Here is a 23,398-nt window from a genome sequence, read left to right on the forward strand (position 1 = left end):
ACAAACTTCTGCTAATCTGATGTATACCTTGATTAAAGGAGAAATAAATAAATCTTAGAAGCTCTCCCACTTTACCCAGCTGATGCAGGGAGTAGTGAATGTTCCCCAAAACTTATTTTTTTTAAATTAACATGAACAAGAGGTTTTTCACACCAACTCAAAAACACAATGATCTGGTCCAATTGCTCTATGTATGTCACAGAATGAACACTCAGCCTAATTGTTCATTAGAACCAAATTGTGTGCCTGGAGGTGTGTTAAAGCACTGTACTCTTTGCTGTATGTTTTACTGATTTTAAGCAACCCACTGCTTCCTGCTTTTCAACCAAATAATTCTGAAAGAGGCAGTGACAGACTACTTTGATCAAGTGTATTTTAATTGGCACCATGAGCTGTTAAACACATAAATGGTTCAAATGTGCATACTGTAGAGAGTACAGATCCATAGCACTGCTGTGGCTGGCTGGGAAACAAGAGCTGCAGGTGCAGCTGACACCCATGTATTTTGATGAAACTAGCAAAACAGGTTTTACTGTGCATAACCAAGCGGGCTGTTATGTGATACCAACACTTCCATGTTGTAGTCTGTCTCTGTACAAGTCTTAATGCCTTCACGCCACTAGAAAAACCTTCAAGCACTTGTGGTGATATGACAATAGATCAACTGGATTTTTGAAATGCCTAAATTGGTCTCCTCGTTCTCCGGGGCAAGCCAATCCCAGTCAACTGGATCTGATTTAGCAGCCAGTGCACAGGGCAACTTCCAACCCTCTGATCTTTAAATGTGGAGGACAGAAGGGGGTGTGGAACTCCTGGCAGACGCATGCCAAGCATTGTTATCATAGCATTTTTGCTCAGAGGCCGTGGGCTACAAGCCAGCTAGTTCCGCATGTTTTTTAACCTGCCCGTAGGGGGCTGGACTCTTTACCCGAAGTGAGCCGAAGCAAGTCGAGTGTCAGCCATCTTGGAGCTAAGCTACAGCTCTCTCCTTTCAGCAGCAAATGTTTACAACAATTCTGTCCATTCAAACAACCGCAAGTGTACCATTAGAATACACAGGTAGAGATCGGAGAATATGCAGGAAACTTTTCTTTTTTTTACGACAGAATACTTAACACACCACGAGAGCTTCGCCTGCTACGGAGACCAGCACATAAGCCAGAGATGTCACCTGATGCCACTAGCCGGGTAAGGGGACATCAACGAGGGCAGGAGTTCCAGCTAGGGGGAAAGCTAACGCTAGACAGCCACCTGTCTGATCCATCCTGCTTGCAAGTGTCCAATCATTAGACAACAAACTGGAGTACATCCAACTTCAACTAAATCCCAACACCAATTCAGAGACTGCTGGGTTTTTGTGCAAACATAGCTGACCAACAGCGTACCAGACTCCGCTATCTAGCTACCAGGCCTGCTAGCCTTCCAAGCAGATGCTGCTCTGTCTTGAGGAAGTGGGCTGTGTTAACACAGCCACGGACTGATGCAGAAATGGGGTACTTTTATCCAGCTACTGGTAACCGCTGGTGCAGTTTGGGACTTTTAAATGCCAACCATTCCACATTCCAAATTCACAGCTGTGTTTATACTCTGTGTTTACATTACTCCAAGCGCTAATGCTACCATTGCGTTAGCTTAATTTTACAGAGCCTATGTGTGCACTAAATTTGGCCTGTTTTGTATGTTGTTTTTATATATTTTAGATGTGTAACACCATTTGAGCCACAGTGAAAGGTTGTTTTGTGTATATGGTTGAAATGACAAGCAAAGCAAGTGCATTCCGGGATTTGGGGTCTTTCATCCACATGAGCTAAAAAAATTTAGACATTTTCTGTCTTTTCTCGGCCTAGAAGGCACCAATGAAAAAAGAAAAAAAAGAAAAAACAAATCACATTTTTACTACATTAGTGACCAAATTTAAAGATTTATTCATCTTTCCGACAGTGAAATATCCTTTCAATACAGTTGTGACATTCCAGGTCAATAAATTCCAGAACCACATTTCCCTGATTAATTCGTAAACAAAATAAAAAAACAGTAATATTAAGGATAGAGAACAAAGCAGGACTATGGTATAAACCTGACACTCCAGATTAATAATGCTTCCAAACACTGTGGCAAGAGGTAAAAGGGGAATTAACAAAGGAGAAAAGTATATGTACTTGTCAAATAAGGGGGCAAAGGAACAGAACATGAGAGAGAACACCCAGATTAAAATACACACCTATCCTCTCCTGCCCACAATTAAATGCCTCTCACCCATTTATGAATCACCAGAATGCTAGACTGATGTTTGCACTGGGTGAGGCAGCTGGGAGAATTTTCAGTAGTTTTCTGCTGGATATCTCTTAGATTCAAGCAGTGGACAATTTTAGAAAACATTTCCTTTAGGGCTGGGCAAGTTAACGCGTTAACTAATAAATTAATTACGCCGACAATTTGTTTGTTGCGTGTTAACGCAGTTTTTATTATTTCTTTACTATTGTAAAAGTTTGTTGCTCACAGGCTTTGTAAATACTACAAAGTTAAATTTTCTTATCACCGGAGTACTTCCAGTCTGAAATATCACTTTGACAGTTGATACCACCAAATCCTTCAACGAAACACACAGTGGCGCGAGGCTTTGGCAGGCTACGTTAGATGCAGCGTGTGGGTAAGTATAGATAAACAAAGGCAAGGGACGCTAACAAATGCCATAGCGACGTGGATAGCTACAGACTGCAGGCCTGTTAGGGTGGTGGAGGACATCGGTCTGAGAATCGCAACAACGGCCGCAGGTATGAGATTCCCTCAAGACGCACCATCAGTCTCCCAGTTGTATGTAAAGGAGAGGACTGCAAAACATGCACCTGCTGTTTCTCTGACTACTGGACTAACTGAGGACTACTGGACTCACTGGGTAACCATAATTATCTCGGAGTAATTCACATGCTCTGAGTGGACTGAAAACAGAGTGGAGACATTATGCTGAAACATGCGCGGGACACTTTATTGAAGTTGCACAGCAGTGGATTGTGTCAAATAAAGTCACCGCAGTTAGCACAGATAGAAAAAAAAGATACAAAATATGATCGCTGCTGCAAGCCTTCTGCCTTCTGATCATGTCCCCTGCTCTGTGCACGGTCTCCAGCGTTCTGTCACAGTGTCTCTACTTAACAGCGCGTTTGACAGTGTCCCTGTCGCCACGCAGAACATTTAAAATAAAATAGCACTATATACACTACTTTTGAATTCATTATTTCATTATGCGATTAATCAGGGAAATTATGCAATTAATCGCGATTAAAAAGTTTAATTGTTGCCCAGCTCTAATTTTCTTACATTTGTTTCACAGTGCACCAATTAGAAATAGCAGTGATGTTGCTAGATATGCTTCCTGCGTCTCCTAACATATCAACGAATGCAGGGGACACACCCTATTTATAACCTTTCAATGCTACATTGTGAATAACAAATGTGTGTTGAAATCCTAGAAATAAACTAAAGAAACCTCTGAAGAACATACACACGGTTCTTATTAAACCGCCTTGATAAACACACAAAACCTCCCAGGTCAATCGGTAACAAAATGTATGTGCACGTACACACGAACGCTAGACCTGAGACACTGTCTCCCACCTGCAGCTTCAGTCTGAACAGAGCACTGTGTTGGTGTGCTCTGTTCAGAGTGAAGTGTCCAGTTTGAAATCACCTTACAGCCTGCAATTTACATAAGGGAAACGCACAGGTGTGCATTTTTGGCACTCCCTAAAAAGGTTTTAGCCAGCGCCAAAATGTCTTGCACTTTTAGCAGTCAACTTCCCTCTCATCAACAGCCGCTATATTTTACACACGTGGCTGCCACTTAGCTACATTGTTTTGACTGGGTCTGAAAGCTCCGCTGAGAAGCTAGCGCTAATGGGATTTCACTTTTACCACGAGTTAGGCTGTACCAGACTCTCCTGTAACTGTGATGTGTGTCCGGCTCAACTTTGATCCGAGTGGATAAAATCTAACTTCTTAACCCTTGTATTGTCTTCATGTTCCGGACCCTCTCGTATCCCTCGGGTCAAATTGACCCGTGACTTATATTGGGTTTTAAAAACAACTCCAGCAGTTTTTTTACTTCATAATCTATTAACAAATATTGTCTTTATCTCAATTTCAAACAATTGAGATAAATGTTTGGGGAATGTAACCAGTCTCTACTAGAACACAATTAAAAATGGCAGTGTGATTTGTTTTTGTCATAAGGTTATAATTCATGTAAAAATCCACTATGGAAAAAAATAAGTGGTCATATTTAGAATATTTGTTTTGAATTGAGTCAGGAATACATGTTTATCACAGAAAATAAAATAAGGCCAATGATTTTCAGGTAGAAAAAATGTATACTTGTACCATTTTTCTTCTTGTAAAAAATTGAAATGGGTCAATATAACCCGAATACAATACAAGGGATAAGACCATTAAGGCGTCAGTCAGTGGCAAAAATGCATCCTTAGCTGCATATTAATGTCTGTTGGTATTGTCAAAGTAATAAAGCTACATTCTTATGAGATTTAAGTTTATTTTAGTAACTAAGGAGAGGGAGATTTGTACAATTTATATATCACAAAAAAATACAAATACTGTTCAGACACATAGGGAGCTTACATCAGTGTTAAATCCATCAGGATTTTAAAATGTTGCTCCTTAAAAGCAGCTTTTATTTCATCCATTTTCCTCACTTTGCGAGAGTCCTTCGTTTGTGGTGTGACCAATACTTCCAGTCTCTTATCTAATCTTCTCAGATGGATTTAAATAAAAAGGTTGAAGATTAAAGCAAACTTTGAATGATTTTAACTAGTGATATTTTAGAAAAACAAAGATTTTAGAATTTGGGACAGTCCACATTCATGGAAGGGGGAACTATGCAGTTTTTTTTTAACTTAATTTACCTTATCTGAACAGCATTGGAGTCATTGGAATGGTTATGGGACTTTTTTTGAGTTGAATGGTGGTCGTCTCGCTTCCCCCTAGTGCCTGTGCGGGGGGAAAAAACACCCTTGCAACTTTGGGCCAGCGAGTCGCCAGCATCTCGAAGTATCGCGTGATATTAGGTTTCGCGATATAACGAATTGCTTCATGGCACTGCAAACATACGCCCATTCAGGAACAAGCTAACAAGGTAGCAATGGAGTTTTTTCAGAGATTCTTACACTTATTGTCATAGCTGAGCCGATAAAAAAGAAACTGAAACTTAGGAAAGCATTATCGGAGGAACAGAGAAAGAGGAAACTGCAGAATGGCCAAACGAGTCAGACACAAGTAAACATAGGAGCTGCCAAATATCAAAAGATGGCCAAAACTGCATGCCGCCCCTTTAAAAGGACTGCTTACATTGTATTTTTTTATATTATATAGTGTATATTCATCTGGGAGCAGGGTTGCACGATTATCGATAATCACGATTAATATTGTGATCACGTTTAATTATCACGATTTGTTGATTTAAAACAAAACATTTTATTATCACATAGGCTATTTACAACTGCTTTCACATCCATTTTATGCTACATTCTTCTTGTGTTGAATTTGCTTTGTTGTATAGACATACAGCTGCAACACATGTAAATGAAAATTAGCTCTCTGAAATAAATAGAGGATATTTTGTTTTGTGTGTATCTCAAAGAAAGCTCCTTCACTTGTTTTCCACAATAACTGATTAAAAGAGCTAGGGAGAGTGAGGGAGTGTGATGAACGTATGCTACTCACAGAGTGACGGCTGACTCATTATGAATGGGTCCAGCACGGGTCGAATGGCGAGTCAGCGGAGTTACAAACGTGTGTATGAAATGTCTGTATCATCACTGAGCTGCATTTTTATGAACTGTGATATTCTGGCCATGGGTCACATCTCTCGGCCAGGTCCAGCAGGCTTCGTCTCACACGACATTAATCTACAAACTGAAGTTAATTGCATTCAATAACTTCTGTGTTTTTTGCTGTGGCGGCCGCAATAGCAAACTTACCAGCGGAAAAACTGGTAAAAATACCGGTTTGACTCTCATGCTTGTGGAGAGGGACTAAATGTTGCGTTTACCAGTAAACTGGTCAATCTTTAGACCGACGTATAACCGACTGCTATCTGTGGAATTTTCCTCATGTTACTCTGTCCTCTGTGACTGTCTTCATCTAGAAGCTGCGCGGTGCAGGGAACAAATAACTGGCACATGATCAGACAGTGGTTTACTGCATTGGCATTTGCACAAAAAAAAACGAGCGTTTTATGAAATGACGCATTTAAAATGTTGCTCGATCACGAAAATTTGATTGTGAAAGGCCAAAATCGTGATTAAAATTTGATTAATTGTGCAGCTCTATCTGGTAGTTAAGGACTGGGACCCACTCAATTTCCCCAGGTCCCACTTAAAACTGTGGATACTGGGACTCCCTACATTGAAAACCTATTAATATCACCGGGTTGGGAACCGAACGATATATTTTATGGCACCAACTGAATGCCGTCGATACTCAATAGTACCTATTCACTTTAAAGCAATCGGTCCTCAAATATGCATTGAAAAAGTAAAAAAAAAAAAAAAAAGTGGCTGAAAGTTCTCTACCATGTTTTGCTATAATTTATGATGGCTTTTTAGCTTCTCTGTTAAGTTTGATTTACAGTTCTGCAGAGGCTTCGCCCCAAGCTTTCACCGTAGCCTACATAAGTGGCCTGAAGTTTAAACTTGTGCATTGGTGTGTGTATCAAACCCTTTAAAAGATTAGCAGGGCAGGCATGTGTGTGCGTGGGGAGCGTGTGGTGGAGAAAGTGAGAGAATGGCGGCTATTAGCTTTGGAGCGAGTGCAGACTCTAGAGTTATAGTGAGAGAAACAAAGTGTCTCCCCTGTGCTTTCTGACAACGGTGGGAAATCTGTAGCAGGAAAAGTTAACCCTCTTTTAATATGATGTTCATGAACAAGTGTGTTCACACTTTTCAAAACTCCACACAGACAGTGCTTCCTGCTATATATAATGGTGAGCCAAATGTAGTCGCAAGTGTGGCTCCTCGGTCCTTCGGGTCCTCACTAAGACCAAGAGACTGGATCACATCACTCCAGTTCTGAAGTCTTTACACTGGCTTCCTGTGCCTCAAAGAATTGATTTCAAAGTACTTTTGCTAGCTTATAAATCACTCAATGGTTTAGGGTCAAAATACATTTCTGATCTGCTACTACACTACGAACCACCGAGACCTCTCAGGTCATCTGGGACAGGTCTACTTTCTGTCCCCAGAGTCAGAACTAAACAGGGTGAAGCAGCTTTCAGTTTCTATGCTCCTCATATCTGGAATAAACTCCCAGAAACCTGCAGAGCCGCTGCTACTCTCAGTTCTTTTAAATCAAGGCTGAAGACCTTTCTTTTTGATGTTGCCTTTCTTTAAATTATGTTCTTTTAATGTTTAATTTCTTATGCTGCACTGTAACTTTTTCTCTTGTGTTTTATGTGTCTTAATGTTTCTATTTTTAATTCACGTGTTTTATCTGTTTTTATTTTTTAACTGATTTTGTGTAAAGCACTTTGAATTGCCCTTTTGCTGAAATGTGCTATACAAATAAAGCTGCCTTGCCTTGCCTTGCCTTACATATCCGAGACACACGACAATGTTCTCATGCTATGTCCTGGTGACAGACTGACAGGCTGGAGGTTGTAGGGATGGGTTTAAGAGGGGAGAGGGAGGTAGGAAGGGGGTTTATTTTGTGTGGTGTGTAAAAGGTTCCAAATAAATCATGATGAAATTGAGAAGAATGTTTTACAACTAAAATTGCATTTTTGGTATAGAGAGTAAAGTACCAGTAATTAGTTCCAATGTGAACAGTACTCAACCCTAGAAAGCAATGAATGAACTACGGCTACAAACCCAGACCAATTCTCCTTTTAGACTGCGTGTGTAAGTGTGGTATCTTTAACGCAATATTTGTATGCATACTTTGCACAGACAAAAAGTGGGTAATGCTCTCAAAATTAGTTGGTGTTTGACAAATGGTAAACCGTACCAGTGCATTAAGTAGCATGCCAGAGTTCAAGTGGTCATTTTCTGAGAGATTGTAAGGTGGCTACATCAGTGCTTCCCCTACCACAGAGATTAAAAAGGCAGGCCAACCAATGCCACCCACTAACATCCGAAATTTTAAGGGAAAGGCTGTACATACACAGCTGTTTAAACACCACAAATGTTATCTAGAGGCTAGGTCCACACTTAAAAAGAACTGGAATTTACACCATTTTCCTTTTAACACATATTATAAAACCACATTGCATGGCCGTATGTTTAAAAACCTCTGCTGAATCACCAAATGACACATTACAAGCTGCACATGACATCAGCTCTAAAAACATCAGACAGGTACATTAAAATGTGACAAACCTAGTTCTCTGTAAGCTGCTAAATTCTACACCACATCCCATCCAAACCAAGCACTTAACTGTGAAAAGCCAAAGATAATGATACAGAGGGCCACTGGTGAGACCTGGGTGTTCCAGCCATGTAGTGCAAGACAAGGATAGGAGCATCATAACTCAGCCTATGTGGAGGTGTGTGTTTGTGCATGCAACACTTCTAGTTTTAACATACAGATGGGACACAGAAAAGTAAAATTGTGAGTTCAGCATACATAGATCATTCAATTATACAAAATTTGAACACACACAAAAATACTTATTTCCACACTTCCTGGAATCAGCCAAGAAGCAACAGAAAAAAACATGTGGTGTCACACTATATCTGCTGGGAACAAAAACACTGAATGAAGTAGGGCTATGTATCAAACTTGCATATGTCTTAATGCAGAATAAAAATAAATAAGCAGGCCAGCAACCATGTCATCTCAGAGAGAATGAGTTCTGTAGTAACAAGTAAAACGTCGACAGCAGAACTTAGCCATGAGGCTGGACTGCTCCCACTCTCATTTGTGGGAGGAAATTAATGATGCTTTTGGTTTCCTGAGGAGAGTGATTTGAAAAAACAGCTGTTTAGTTTTTTCTCTCACAAAGCTTGTGAATAGATTATGTTTTGGTTGCATGAAATGTTAACATTTGAGATTTTTAACCAAAGACATTGCAACCATTGCTTGGGCCAACACCACACATCTCTAAACTGTCACACTGCTTATAAGGAATGGATTTAGCAGGATTGAGCAGTTGCTCTGACAAAAGGAAAACAGCTGTCAGCTCTCTAAAATATCCTCTTTTCAATGATGCAGCATTCAAGCTATGAGGTGAGCTTTTTAAACAAGACAGAAAACAGCACTGGCTTTCCCATCTAAGATCACGTTGACAATTGATGTTTTACTGCACAGAAACTGTGGCAAGAGGAAAAACTGAATCACATAGCCAATCTTTTATGTTTTTCCTTGAGACATCACAGACAACCATAAGACAACAGGAAGTAACAGACTTCTTCTATCCAATTGAAGGTCAATTTTCCCTTCCGATTGCCATCAGTTAGCCATTTGATGCCTGCACAGAGGGTTCTGTAAAAGGCAACCAGCCTTAATGAGATAAACACTGAGCTTTAATGAGAACAAGATTGTAGGGACATGGGGGGGAGAGTATATTTGTCAATGGCCCCCTACAGTGTATAATATAATAATATAATCAGAAACAGTAATTCATTTCACTCCACTCTTATTTTTGTTGTTCCATTGGAGCTTACCAAGCTGAAGTGCAGGTATTATTTAGTCTACTCATCAGACTGGAGGCACAAATGAATCCTACCATATAGTTACCATACAATAAAAAAGGCTAATAGAAAACCCTACCAGACATGTTACAAAACAGCATCCTGGTCAGCAATTGAAAATTGCTGTGCAATATCTGACCTGAAGAATCCAAGGAAAGGAGGGAGACATTAAGCCAACTTTGTCTGCTATTTGAATGCAGCTGCAATGTTTGAATACCATGCACTATTCAGCTGATAAAGCAGACAAACACTCCAGTGTAGAGGAAAAATCAAACCACCAGCAAAAGCCAAAACTCTTGACTCAACTAATAAAGTATCTTTCTATCCAGTTAAATATAAGATAAAAGGCTCATGACTAGTACAGTATCATAAAAAAAATGGCTAAATGTTGTCTTACAAACATGAAAGTAGCTACCATTGGGAGACAAAAGGGACAGTCAAATACATTTTTCAGAAAAATAGAAGAGACACTTCTAAATATCACTAAATGTTTGAATTCACTAAATTTAAGATCCCATTTCCTTTAAATTCCAACTGTTGTTGAAATTTAGTTAGAGGATTAAAAAAAAACATCCACTTTGGAAATTCTTAAGTCATTAAAACAACAGCGTCATCATTTCCCAAAAATGCCAGGACCATAGACCCCAAGGGGGTTTCCGGCTCAAAATTAGCACATGAATCGGTTTGTGTGGTAGTAGCCTTATTATAGGGACTGCTAAATGAAGGATTTCCACTGACTGCACTGACTGGGTTTTTTTCGCACACACCATACACCGCCAGAAGTAAAAAGTTATTTTTATATTTTTAAAGAGTTATTTTTAGGCACATGTTCTGCATCTGAATTGTTAAGTGCTATTTGATTCATTTATTGAACTAATTTAGAAGAGCGTGTATCCAGATGGCTGTAATAGCAACATTATCCAAGTTTTGTTTTTTAGCTGTGAGAGTGAAAAAGACAGATACACAAGCTGTAGCTGCAGTATGACTTCTGAATGACCTCTGTGCTAAAATATCATTATGTCCCCCCACCCCCTATTAAAAAGGGACTCTTAATTATAATCTTAGACTTCCCCAAAAAAAACTCAGACATATATATAAATTAAACACAAACATATCAAGACAGAGTCTCTTACACACTAATGGATTTCATTTTGTTTTGAGAACTGAAGTATCCTTTGCTCTCCCGTTCTCCATCTAATGATCTAAAATCAAATTCCATGCATCTAGTCTGTTTGAAGTGACAACATAAAGAGCTTTAGATTCCGCATTTACACACTATCCACATAGAAACAGGGTGGCTTAAGTGCAGAGCTGAATATTAGATTAAAGGCAACCAAAAGGAATGAAAGAAAACTACAGATTCTAAAAATAGTTGCGTTTCCATTTTAAAAAGTACAGGCTTGCTACCTCGTTAACCATGACGGTCTTCATTCAGGAGACAGGCTTTCAAAAGGAGCAGATGGTGTCCTGTCTGGTATTACAGGGGTCACAACTTAGAAATCAGAAAGGGTCTTGAATAAACTGCTTCAATGTCATTGTCTCCTTCCACTTCCATCAGTGATGAGTTTGATTAAACATTTCAAATCTAACCAAATGCTGTTCGTTGTGCAACAGAAACCTGTGTTTTGACTCCCTCAATGATCAATCCCAGCAGGTTACAAGAAAAAAATAGAAAACACAGTAAAAATGTGATGACTATAACTACAAAAAAAAATAAAGCACTGGTGTGATAAAGAAGAAAAAAAAACAATTCAGCAGGATTTGTTCCAAGCACAAACAGCTGGGCTAAAGTGTCAAACACACTGCACCCCAAGCCACACCAAACACAGAGAGAGAAACCAGAGAGTCAAATTGACCCCAAAACATCGGTTTCATGAAAGAAAATGTAATTCAACATTTTACAAATGATTCACAAATTCTGAGGTTTGAGGAGTTGTTGTTGTTTACCTCACAGAAAGAAGATCTTGCTTGTTGTCTCTCATCATCTTCACAAGAATGAACCCAACGTGATGCCATCATTCAACTTCACTTAAAATCCTGTTATCCGTGAACGGTCATATCCAAAAGGTAGCTCCAACAGGATGCAAAAAACATCTTCCACTCCGTGCAAATTACACCTCCAATTCTCGCTTGATTTCTTAATCCATCTGTTTTCTGGAGAGGGACGGAGATGTGTTATTACTGTATTTTGTTTTGTTGAATAACAGGCATATCTTCAAGTTAACAGCTCATATATGGCATCTCACGCTGTTCAACAGTCTGTGGAAGAACAATTCAATACCTCAGTTGTTCAGCGCACACAATAGTTGACCATCCGGGTTTAATTTTGGACAATTAGCGAAAGGTTTTACCCTAATTCTATTTTCTACCTGATGTTTGTGACTTTACGCGGACACGCTGGGCAACAGGCTGACTTGGAGTAATAACATGGGCCACGTTATGATGAAGTGTGAGAACCAGATGGTTAACAAAGCTGCTAACTGTTACAAAGGTACTCCAAAGCATATGAATACGCAATTAAATAGAACCTTACGTTTAGTGAAAGTGGTGAAGATGGTGTTGTGACATACCAACTCATCAGCGAATTATTGACGCAAAAAGTTAGGCTCGCTGTCTTCAGCTTGAAGCACAATAACGTGGATAGTCAATACTGCATAATGAATGGCCCGCAACAAGTGGACTGTAGACGGGAGGCAGGGAGAAGTAAATGTCCGTCACATTTGAAATGAAGTTACAACACATATAACAGGGATTATAAAGCATAACGTTAGTGGTGTTGTATTTCCATTTTAAAACCACCAGTAATGGGATTTTGGGATGGTGAATTTGCATTTCTCTGGTTTGAGATCGATGGTCAACTGAGGCACGAACAGAGCGTGTCGAGCTGTTGTTCTCAAGCGAACAACAAAAGTAGCTTTTCCATTGTTACTTTTAATAAAATACCAGCACAAACAAAGTTAAAATAGCGATACAAGACGATGAGGCCACGGCATATACTTCACGAACGACACCTGTAAAGTGTGTAAAGTGGGTAAAAGCAACAACCAAATCAACTGAGGCAACAAGCTGCTAACGCTGCGGTTAGCATCCATGCTAACGACTGGAGTTTAAACAAAGTTACCTGTGTAACGTTAGTTGCGAAGCGTCATTATAGGCGAGCAACAGCGGCGGAGGAGTCCATACATGCGAGAAAACAAAGTAAAATCATAGCGTGGTAGCTTCAAGATGGTCAGGCATTTTCATAATTTAATATAGTTCGAGTACAAACGAGTTCCCGGTGATTATTCCAAACCCACTCAGGGGAGGCGCATGGTTCAGTTCTGAAACTGAAAATTTTCCCGACTCTCTGGGAGTCCACCTTCGGTCAACAGGACACTCTCAGCCAATCACAAGCGGCGTTGTATTTGACCAGGCCAATCAGGTGCGAGTTTACAAAAAGTAAACTGCGCTGGTAAGTAAAAGCTGGTGTTTTAACCGTTCTAATGGAGTTCAACTGAGAGCAAGCAGACGCTGTCGGACTAAAATGAACAGAGACAGACAGTGAACATTTCAGATTTTTCTCATACCAGCTTTCGTTACGTATAAACAACCAGGCTGAACGAAGAGTCACATGTCCTGGTTCAAAGTGAGGTCGAGTAGGGCTGGCATGTAGATGAGGACTGAGTTCAGAGTACAGCATGTAATCTTTGCTCTCATCGTGCAGCCATTGTAACCTACAGCCTAGGCTACTCCCCAAAGCAAATAATTCAAATGAAACATTTAACACCGACAGTCCTTAACTACTCACAATCATGAACAGCTTGTGGCTGTAGACCAAAATAAACACTCCGATTTTCAGGACCCTGACAAATGTCCCTTCTATTCGTCTCCACCATAAGGGACCACCTGTTCTCGGGATTGGCAGCTTTTGTTACGGAGGTCAGTTTTCACAAGACTTTCACAAAGCTGTCCTCTTCAGCCAGTTCCACTTCCAGTAGCTCTAGCATCGATATGATCCTCGGAAAATAGCTTGTAAATGTAAGGCCAATTCAATTGGTAGGGTATAGCCTACCTGACCTACACTAGGCTACTTCCCAAACAAGTGTTGGAATAACAAGGCTACATTAAGTAAATACATGTAGGCCAACTGACGTACAATTTTGACATACTGTTTCTTATTATTTAATTCTTGTTGGCGTGATCAAAATAGGATTACTATTTTATATGGCCTAGACTATTTATTCACCAAAACATACATATATTTCATGAAGATATGAAATAACTCCTGGGGATAGAACATTTTGGACATCTTACATAGGCTATGAGAGGCAATTATTATAGTTTCCTCCCATACATTTATTTGCTCTGGTGAATATTTTCTTTGCAGGTTAAGATTTGACCTAAAACCCTTGTGATCAGTTCATAATGATGCATTAACAATTTAACTACAACACGCTATTCATATTGAAAATAGTTTCCGCTAAAATGGTATTTACACATTAAAGCATCAGTAACGATGATCCAATAACAATGTATATTTAGTGACCATTTTCTGCATACTTATTTTATGTAAAATTGTTCTTGTTTAATATTTCTTTACTTTTAGCTTAATCTAGAAAGATCTAAAAAATCCAAAAAAAAAAGAGAGCCTTGACTTATTTTTATTTTATTTTTTACAGTGTGTGATCACTACTTTCGCTCAAGTAAAAACTGAAGATGTTTTCCACTTGCAAGTAGTGACTAAAACCTAGGATGGTAGTAATGTAATGCAATTCTATTAGAGTAGGCCTACTTCATCAAGTCTTTCATTCTTAGAGCTAAATTCAGTTAAAGGTCAGAGTCAATTCACTGTTATCCCCCGCAGACCTCAGTATCAAGAAGAAAAAAAAACAGTTTTGTTTTTATGCGACTTTGTGCTTCCTGCTTAAAGACTGGGCTCATATGTCAGGTGTGTGCAAAGAGCACAACAGCGCAACACAACATACTCTCATGTGTTCCTTTTACTAGTTAATTTGCAGTTAAACTATTATTTTCTTATCAAAGAATGGTAACCTGATGGTTCAGGCTGCAGCTTTGGCCAGTCCTAACATAAAACTACATACCAGTTTGAAAAAAACGTTTCAGGGTTTTTAGAAATACAGGAATCTTTCAAGAAGCCAGTTTTCCAAAAAAATAAAAAAATGAGCCATTTCTATTATTTTTCTGTACCATTTTGTAAGGTAACAGAATAATGCAGTGGTAGGTAACACAGAATTGCTAAAAAATACTTTAATGGTATGTTAAATTATTAAAGGAAATGCAGAAATTACAAAAGTACCCTACTACACCTCAAGTACTTAAAAAAACAAAACAATAAGGGGGACATAGTTGTTAGTTTGTGTAATGTAGTTAGCACACTTAGTTTTTACAAAACTACTTTGTTTGCCCCTGAGCATTAAAAGGTGACAGCAGACTACCTAATGAAACATCAAAAGGCAATGTACAAGTGTAGAAAATGTACAATTACAGTAAATCACAACTTTCCTAATAATCCTCCCTTTCATGTTGATAAGCAGTTTCCTTTTTTAGCTCATCACACACTGACTTAAAAAACTATCACATTCATATGGGTAATGATTATGAAGTTATTTACATTGCATATACAAAGAAGTAAACTTGAGATTGCATTTGTGTTAGAGTCAAACTAACAAAGGCAAACAGTAGCATAAACATCTACCGAGTTAATTACTTCTGTAAACATGAAGAATGAAGTTGCAACATGGTAAAGCATATACATGCTTTGCTAAAATTACCAGTTACAGTAAATGTCAGTGTCTATTGTTAAACAGATTAACATTTCCCAGAAGGAATGTTATAACAAAACAGGGGATGCTTGAGATCAAATGTCACCATAGCAGCTGTAAGTGAATGGCATCTCGGGGAAAATGTCCAGGCTTGCTGTCGGATGACATCTGTGTGACAGTCGCTTCCTTTTTTTTTTAAACCTTGTATTTTATCTTCCCACTCTCGCTGATCACACAGATATGCTACAAAAAGGGAGAAAGAACAGTCAATACAAAAATGTTTTTGTTTGATGATGGTAAGTTTTACTACACACGTAATATGACCTCTTCACTAAACAATCATTGTTGTCTAAAATAAAAAAAGGCATTGACTTACATTTAGGTCTCTAAAATACTCATTGTAGTCTAAGGCATATCCAACCACAAAACGATCGGGTATCTCAAAGCCGGCATCTGCAATCAAAGACAAAGGGGAACTTTTATTGCAAATATTTCCATGGTCCACTGACTCACTGAATAACAAGCTGCAGCCATTTTGTTTGAAAATGTGAATGAACCACTGACTCATTAACACATGAAAGAGTTGATCAGGTACTGTACATACAGTCAGGAAGACATGCTGGGTTATGTGGCACTCTCTTCACCAGCAATCTGGGGAAATAAAAGCAGGCATTATCATACAATATCTCTTTCTACCTGTCACATAGGACAGGTTTTAATTTTAAAACAGTCACTTATTCTTTCTTTGTCTCTCTCTCTCTCTCTCTCTCTCTCTTTCTGTCTAGACTGGAAGGCGGACACTGGGTGATTCACAAAGCAGGACAACTGGGCTGGTTTAGTATTGAGGTCTTAACAATAATACTTACCCTGCTACCTTGATCATTTTGGGCCTGAAAGCGTCAACATGCTTCAGGAGAACTTCCATTGTCTTTCCGGTGCCTACAATGGCCTGTAAAGGGAAAATTACAAAAAAGGGATTGAGAAAGCTAGAGATTGCCAATACGGAAGTACAAAAAAAAAAAAAATTCACCTCACACTGGAGTACAAGAGAAAAGGAAGAAGTTGGTCACACCGTACTTGCATTACATAACTGTTTATGAGCATTCTCTAAAATGAAAACTTTTCCTGGAAAAAGGAGCTTTGACCTCTTGTCCTATGACAAAAATAGGCTTAAAATAAGCTTAAAATGTATATCATTCATGATGTGTAGTTCTGGTCCATCAAACTGTAAATAATTGACTACTGCTTAAAAAATAAAAAGCAGATTTTTAACAATTCTACTGTATAAAGTACAGGTAGATAACAAATTATTCTATTACAGTATATAAAGTACTTAAAGGTCTCACTACATGTTGCTCTTTGGATGCTTTTTTTTAGATCTTAGTGGTCCCCTAATACCATATAGGAAGTCTCTTTCCCGAAATTCAGCCTTGGTGCAGAATTACAGCCAGTAGAGCCAGTTCCGCAATGAGCTTTCCTTAGGACATGCCATTTCTGAGTCTATAGCTTTTGAAGTAGAGAAAGGGGGGCAAGGTGGAGGCTGGGGGTGTAGCCTTGACCAACTGCCACTTTGCTCGTTTGAAAGCCATGATGTCTCTCTCCCATGGGTGGGCCAAATTCTCAGATGGGTTGATCTGAGCTTTCATTTTCTCAAACGCAGAGCAGGATACCCAGGGCACGGTTTACACCTATCACCATTTCTAGCCACTGGGGGACCATACTCTAATTATATATATTAATGAATGCATTCTTTGCTTTTGTTGGCCACTTGGAGGCAGTGCAACAATCTTTAAACACAACGACATATTTTTGCTGCTTGGTGCTGAGCGGTGGGTTTCTCAGAGCTTTTTAGCCTGCTGGAGCCAAAAACCACGCAGATGATAATGGCAAGAAGAAACCAACACAGTAAATATGCGTACCGTAAAACCAAAACAAAGAGCTGAAAGATACAAAAACCCTCCTTAGAGCTAAGGGGATCTGGGAATTGGGTGATATTATTTTTGGGGTTTATCATTATGAGGAACCCCTTTCACAGTATACATGGACAATGTCAATTAAGTGTTATAATTAAAAAAGACAATTGTCACACTGAACAAAGAATCAAAGAAAATACAAGACACTTAAAAAGGATTCATTACTGCAATAAAATGTGACTATGCAATACTGTAAATACAATTTACTGTTATTCTCTTTACATATGTTTATTTATTTATTTATTGTTTGTCTATCTGCGTCTTGTACATTGTCCCTATCCCTTGCTGCTGCAACAGTGTGAATTCTCCCATTGTGGGATTAATAAAGGATTTTGAATCTAGAATCTGTAGTAGCAGCCATAATCAGTGAATGACTGCAGGGCATATTCCCAGATGTTTGCGCACTGACTAATGTTTCAAAATGTTTAATCATGCAAAGTCTACATAAGGTAAGTAACCATATTGATTCCATCCCTGTAAATGTCATTCCTTCCCTAGAGCACCTTTCCCCCAATACAGGCTAACAAGAGAAAGTTTATGTCCGCGTTGAAAAAAAAAGGTTATTTGCCAAATATAGGTCAGCCAATTAAAAAGTTCCCTCATGTTGAACTCAGGTCCTGTAGAAGGAAATTAAACTTGGGTCCCTTGACCTGGATAGCCAATCACGGCAAGGAACACAATAGGCGCATTTGGTGCAGAGGAAAAACAGAGAGGTAAAAAAAATGGTTGACTCACCTCCACAATCAGTACGTTCTTATTAGAGATTGTTGTGGAGAGGAGAGGGAGGGAAGCAAACAAATATTTTTGGTTAGGAACAGATAAAGAAACAGCTGTATCTTCTGATCCACCACACGCACATTCAAAGATAACAGTCTCATAGACAAATGTGTACAAAACAAAACAAAAAAACTATGAAACTGGTGATCTAAACAGCAGCAAATTATACATATTCAGTAAAAAAACATGACACAAGAATTAACAGTATTGCAAACAGGAAATTATTGATAGATAAATCTGAAAGGAAATTATCATCTATGAGCTTCTTTTTTTTTTAGAGATGTGTAAAAACAGAAGTGTTGCAACATGGGCAATTACCAACAATATGTGTTAAAGCAAGGGCTATATCTGTATGGATGTTATGACATTTTATGATAACAGCATATGCAAGGAAATGAACGCAATAGAAAAATGTCAGACCACATTGTTGTCCCTACAATCATTCTTTGAATGTCACACTGAAATATCTAAGATTCTGCAAATGTTTGTCTAATCAACTGGGACAACTGGGCACTATTTATACTAAGAGTCACAATCCAAGCTTCGGATCAACTAATCTAGGTCAGGGTAAAAAAACTTTAACTACTAAACAAAGGGTTCAGCCAAGCATGTAATAGTGATTTGTTTAGGCCTCATTATTCATACAGATGTATTTAGAGTGCAGTAAACCCTTGGAAAATATAAAGTAATAAGCGGTATGTCAAAAGGGGAGCTACTGTTAGATAAACTGTAGGAAGGCAAGGCGTAACATGAACTATCTAATATGTTCCTTGTCACACAATTGGTTCACTTCTTCCAGCCAAACATTGCAGCATTCTGTTAAAAAACGGGTGACTAAATTTAGCCGTACATCACAGACAGCTTAGGGATTTCACAAACACTCTTAAAATACTGTGAGCAAAGCAGCCGGCTATGACTCAAGCTTACTACCTCATATCCTATTCATGTTTCAGGCATTTTTGCCACGCCTGGCCACCGGGGCCGGGGCTGCGTGACTGTGAGTGTTCAGATCAGCTGATTTATATTACCTAGAAATACTCCTGCTGACTTATGACTACTGTAGTAGTGGTTAAGTAATTAATCTACGCAGATTGTATGCACTGATGTGTGGAGAGAAATAGAGTGTGCGTGCGTGCGTGTGTGGGTTGTTAGCAAGCAAACTCTTCCATCAAGCTGCAGACGAGCATACTCTCACTGACTGTTAAATAATGTAATGTCTACATCAGGTGAAGAAACACCTGCACAAAAGTTAAGTATCAGATATAATGTGAAAATGTGAATGTCAGTTGTTTTGATAGCAGCTACAACAATAAATTGCTTAGTTCCGGAGAGTGATGTTTGTTTTCAATGCTGATGTATAAACTAAACCAAACCAGATTAACGAGATGATACAAAAGAGATGACCTTGTCTTCTTTTTTTACCAGTCACTGTTGTCCTGCTTTGGTGTCGGACAGCGCATGAAAAAGTTTTCTCCCTCATGGATGCACACTCAGGCAGTTGCTGCACACAGCCGACGTCACCCATGTAACGTTAGATTTTTCTGCTGCATGGTTCCGTTAAAGCTATACTCGACTTTTGACAGATCTGAGGGATTCTGGGAAGATTGAGGGGTAAACTATGGTGAGGTAATGGGGTATTTAGGCATAACTTTAATAAAATGCTCACTGTAACACTGAACAAGCTGTGTGCAAACAGAAAACAAATAACTATTTTTGCTACTTAAATTAATCGTTTAGGTCATTTTTCTCACCAGAGGGTCAAATATTCTCTGGATCTAGCTTGTTGCATGTAAGAACTTGCTGCTTTTCTCAGTTGTATCTTAAACTTAAATGAGTGTCTTGGGGTTTTTGGACTGTTTGTCAGACAAAACTAGCTAACTTGTTTGCATGTGACTATTTAACATAAAGCCAAGTCTACTCGCTATTCATTGTTGTATTACACTGATGTCAGATCTGGTATCTGTCAGTGTGCACGCACACGCACACACGCAAACACACGTGATGTACTGATTCAAATTAAATACAAGACAAGCAGATGAAGAGTGAGCCTGTAACAACTAGACCACTGTCATCCTCCTGATCTACTATGATAGCAAGTATATCCTCCCATTTACACAGATTTTACGTTTTCCACTGAGATAAAGTGGAGGAGGCCTTTAAACAATTACATTACAACAGTCGGTATCAGATCACCGCTGGGTTTGTCAGAAACTGCCATCTTTGATCTCCTTCACGGAAGCAATGAACCATTTACTCAGAGTAGAGAGGGAGATAGCACATCAGGGGGAAGGATGCCCTCTTGAGGCTGCCATCTATATCCACCATCTCCATGCCACTTTTCAAAGTTTGTTTTTATTGTAACAGAGCTTATAATAATTCTTTATCAAAAGTGGAGCTGTGTTCAACAGCGTAGATAAGAAGAGTATTACCTTTCCAGCTAAAAAAGACAAATCCTCTGCTCCGAGAATGTGAAGATCCTCTGTCGACTGGTCATTCTGAGGAAACAAATGATGGATTTAGGGTCAAAGTGTATTTTATCGCATAGGGTAGTCATATTATATCATCTGTATACAAAGGTTAAAATCTGTGGAATTTTTCTCCTTTAACTGGGCTTTGGTGGCCACATGAAAACAGCACACTGAACTTTCAGAATGGTGCATAAAAACAAACTTCTGACAAAGCCATGGGACTCATGAGAACCATTATGACTGATAATATTAAACATGAAGAGTGCCTCTCATTTTTCAGACTTCACCCGTGGTTAGCACTGTCCGTGTAGCAGTAGGCAGAGGCTCACCAGGTAGCTCTTGAGCCGGATGAAGTGGACTCGCATGGGGATTGTGCGGTCGGAGTTGTGGCTGAGAGCCTTGATTCTGTCCACCAGGTCTGCACAGAACTGGTAGCCTCCTTTCAGCACACACAGCACCACGATGTCATGGTCCCCCAGGTCGTCCATGATGTTTCGAGCCAGGCGTTCTGTCCTGTAAACAAAAAAGTTCAACATAAAAGTTGTGGGATTAATAAAACAATTAATTGGCAGATTAATCAATAGTCAAATTGTTAGTTGCAGCCTAATTCTGAGCATTATTACCAAAGAAATGTTTAGCTCTTGTTTTACACGTGTAGCGAGTTATGTCTCATGTAATGTTTAACAGCAAAACACAGTTCACTGCATTTGACACCTTTTTATTTCACCATATTCAGTCATTAGTTATGAAAAAAAGTGTAAATATTTTCACATTGATTTCAATATTTTTAAAGCCTGGAAATCCCGACCCAAATCCAAAATCATCATGAAAGTCGCCCATCTCGAGGGGAGGCACCAAGCGGGCATTTGAAAATCTTACTGCACGCCATTGGATAACACTACGACCAATCACAACAACACATGGGGTGATCCAGAGCCCCACATAGAGCTAACTGGTAGATTAAACTGTCATTATGTGTTTAGCTCCCCTCTGGCCCGCCTATATCAGATACACCGATGTGATTGGTGCAGCTCTGCTACAAGTGCATAATTAACGAGCAGCATTACTCGATGCCAGAGTAACTCGCTGAGCAAATTCGAATTGTGTTCTCCTGGGAACTCGGATTTCCATTGCCCTTGACTGAAATAATATTCTGACACATGAAAGGATTACACTGTTGCCTATATTTAAAGCAGGTCAAGATTCAGATGCGCGTTGAAATTTCTATATGTCCTACAGTCAAAAATACATTAACATTGAGGCATTGTGTGGTATAGCAGTTGTTTGTTTTGAGGGGGGAGGGGGAGCGTTACAACAAATGATGTCCCCTCAGTTTTTTCGAAAATCCCTCAGATCTGTCACAACTCGCTTTAACGCAGCAGGAAAACATCGGCTGATCGATAAGGAGCTTTATTTGGTGTTATAGGCTACCTGTCCATAATCACGCCGTGCGGAATGATGACACAGTCTATATCCCCGGAGTAGTGAGCTGGGTAGCTGAAGAGGTCTAAACTGTAGCCTGGCCAGTCATCGTTAATCTGGGAGGAAAAGGAGAAACGTATTATACCTCAGTGTTGATCGTCTACATCATCATCAGTAGGCCAAAACACCAAACCAAGTTTGATCACAAAGTTGCACGCTTTGCCTTCCTAAAATGAACACGTGGAAATACATCTATGTGCGTAAAGTTGTCTGTGTGCAGCCAACTGCCTGTGTGTACATCCATGAACTTTTCCGAGCGCTGTCGGACACCATGCAGCACTTCTCCTGCATTCCCTGTCGTGTGTTTTTCTCATTTAATTACCACAATCCCGCCACTTCTTCCGTCGGATTGGACGGCAACGTCTGCCATGTTGTTTTCCTGTTGAAACACAGTAAGGGCTCTTGTTTGGGTTAAGTGTGGTAAGAGCAAGCTTTCAGAAGGAGTTGGCAACCTGCGGAGAGAGGAGGAGCATCATGTTCCCTCAACAGTCTACATCCCTCTGTGTTGTGTTATACGCACTGCTGCCACCAGGGGCAACATAACACACAGGCTGTCCATGGATGTATTAGGAGAACTAGAAACAGGCCACATGGCTGCCGCTTTGTTATGGAAGTGGATGGCTGATCTTTCTTTACCTGTCTATGCTGATCATGGACCAGTAGGCGTATCGGGGTCACACAGACTTTAACTTAACACTTTATCATTACCTGCAATATTTAAGTGATGTACACATTAATGCATCAACAAATATAATGCAATACTATGCAATATTCTGAAATGGGCCATTCTGCATGCCTACTTTTACTTTTGAGTATCGTGAGTAGACTATTGTGATGATAATACTTTTGTAGCCTGCATTTACCAAGCCTAATGTAAGTAAAACATGTTGTAACAAGGTATTTCTACTCTGTGGCATTGCTGCTTTACTTTTAAGTGAAAGATCTGAGTACTTCTTCCACCACAGAACAGTAAAAGTGGTCATTATGCAGAAAGGCCACTTTTGTATAATTACTGAGGTATTAAGCAGCATTTTATAGCCGGTCGAGGTAGAGCCAATCTTAACTGCTTTTTGAGAGTTAAATCCTTAACAGTACATCATATGTTTGAAGCTGTCACGTTTTAGATGTACAATCTTAATTGACAGCTAGGCTACATTAAATAAATTTAGTTAAGTGAAAAGTACAATTTCCCTCTTAAATGTAGTAGAAGTAGGCCCTAGTAATATAAAGTTACATGG

General features: G+C 39.3%; 2 protein-coding genes across 5 annotated transcripts in view; both read right to left on the bottom strand.

Moving 5' to 3' along the window:
• The window catches only part of arhgap21b (Rho GTPase activating protein 21b), a 41,384-nt gene extending 27,787 nt beyond the window's left edge, over positions 1-13,597 (bottom strand). The window contains exons 1-2 of one of the 4 annotated variants that reach the window (XM_034886982.1): positions 13,486-13,597; positions 11,646-11,845 (exon numbers count right to left, since the gene is read on the bottom strand). In XM_034886982.1, coding sequence (XP_034742873.1) covers positions 11,646-11,717 — 72 coding nt within the window. In that variant the 5' untranslated portion in view covers positions 11,718-11,845; positions 13,486-13,597. Of the gene's footprint in view, positions 1-11,645; positions 11,851-12,819; positions 13,162-13,264; positions 13,369-13,485 lie in introns of those variants that run through there. The other 3 variants (XM_034886983.1, XM_034886980.1, XM_034886981.1) reach the window with 3 other exon arrangements.
• Positions 13,598-14,095: 498 nt separating this feature from the next.
• prtfdc1b (phosphoribosyl transferase domain containing 1b) lies at positions 14,096-22,713 on the bottom strand. Its single transcript, XM_034888734.1, has 9 exons — positions 22,483-22,713; positions 22,110-22,216; positions 21,008-21,191; positions 20,640-20,705; positions 18,169-18,186; positions 16,327-16,409; positions 16,065-16,111; positions 15,837-15,913; positions 14,096-15,703 (listed from the first exon to the last, which is right to left on the bottom strand). The coding sequence occupies exons 1-9, from the start codon at positions 22,528-22,530 to the stop codon at positions 15,656-15,658; spliced, it is 678 nt and encodes a 225-aa protein (XP_034744625.1). The 5' UTR covers positions 22,531-22,713; the 3' UTR covers positions 14,096-15,655.
• Between the last annotated feature and the right edge of the window lie 685 nt (positions 22,714-23,398).

The sequence above is a fragment of the Etheostoma cragini genome, chromosome 12 (genome assembly GCF_013103735.1).
Source record: "Etheostoma cragini isolate CJK2018 chromosome 12, CSU_Ecrag_1.0, whole genome shotgun sequence".
Lineage (NCBI taxonomy): Eukaryota > Metazoa > Chordata > Actinopteri > Perciformes > Percidae > Etheostoma > Etheostoma cragini.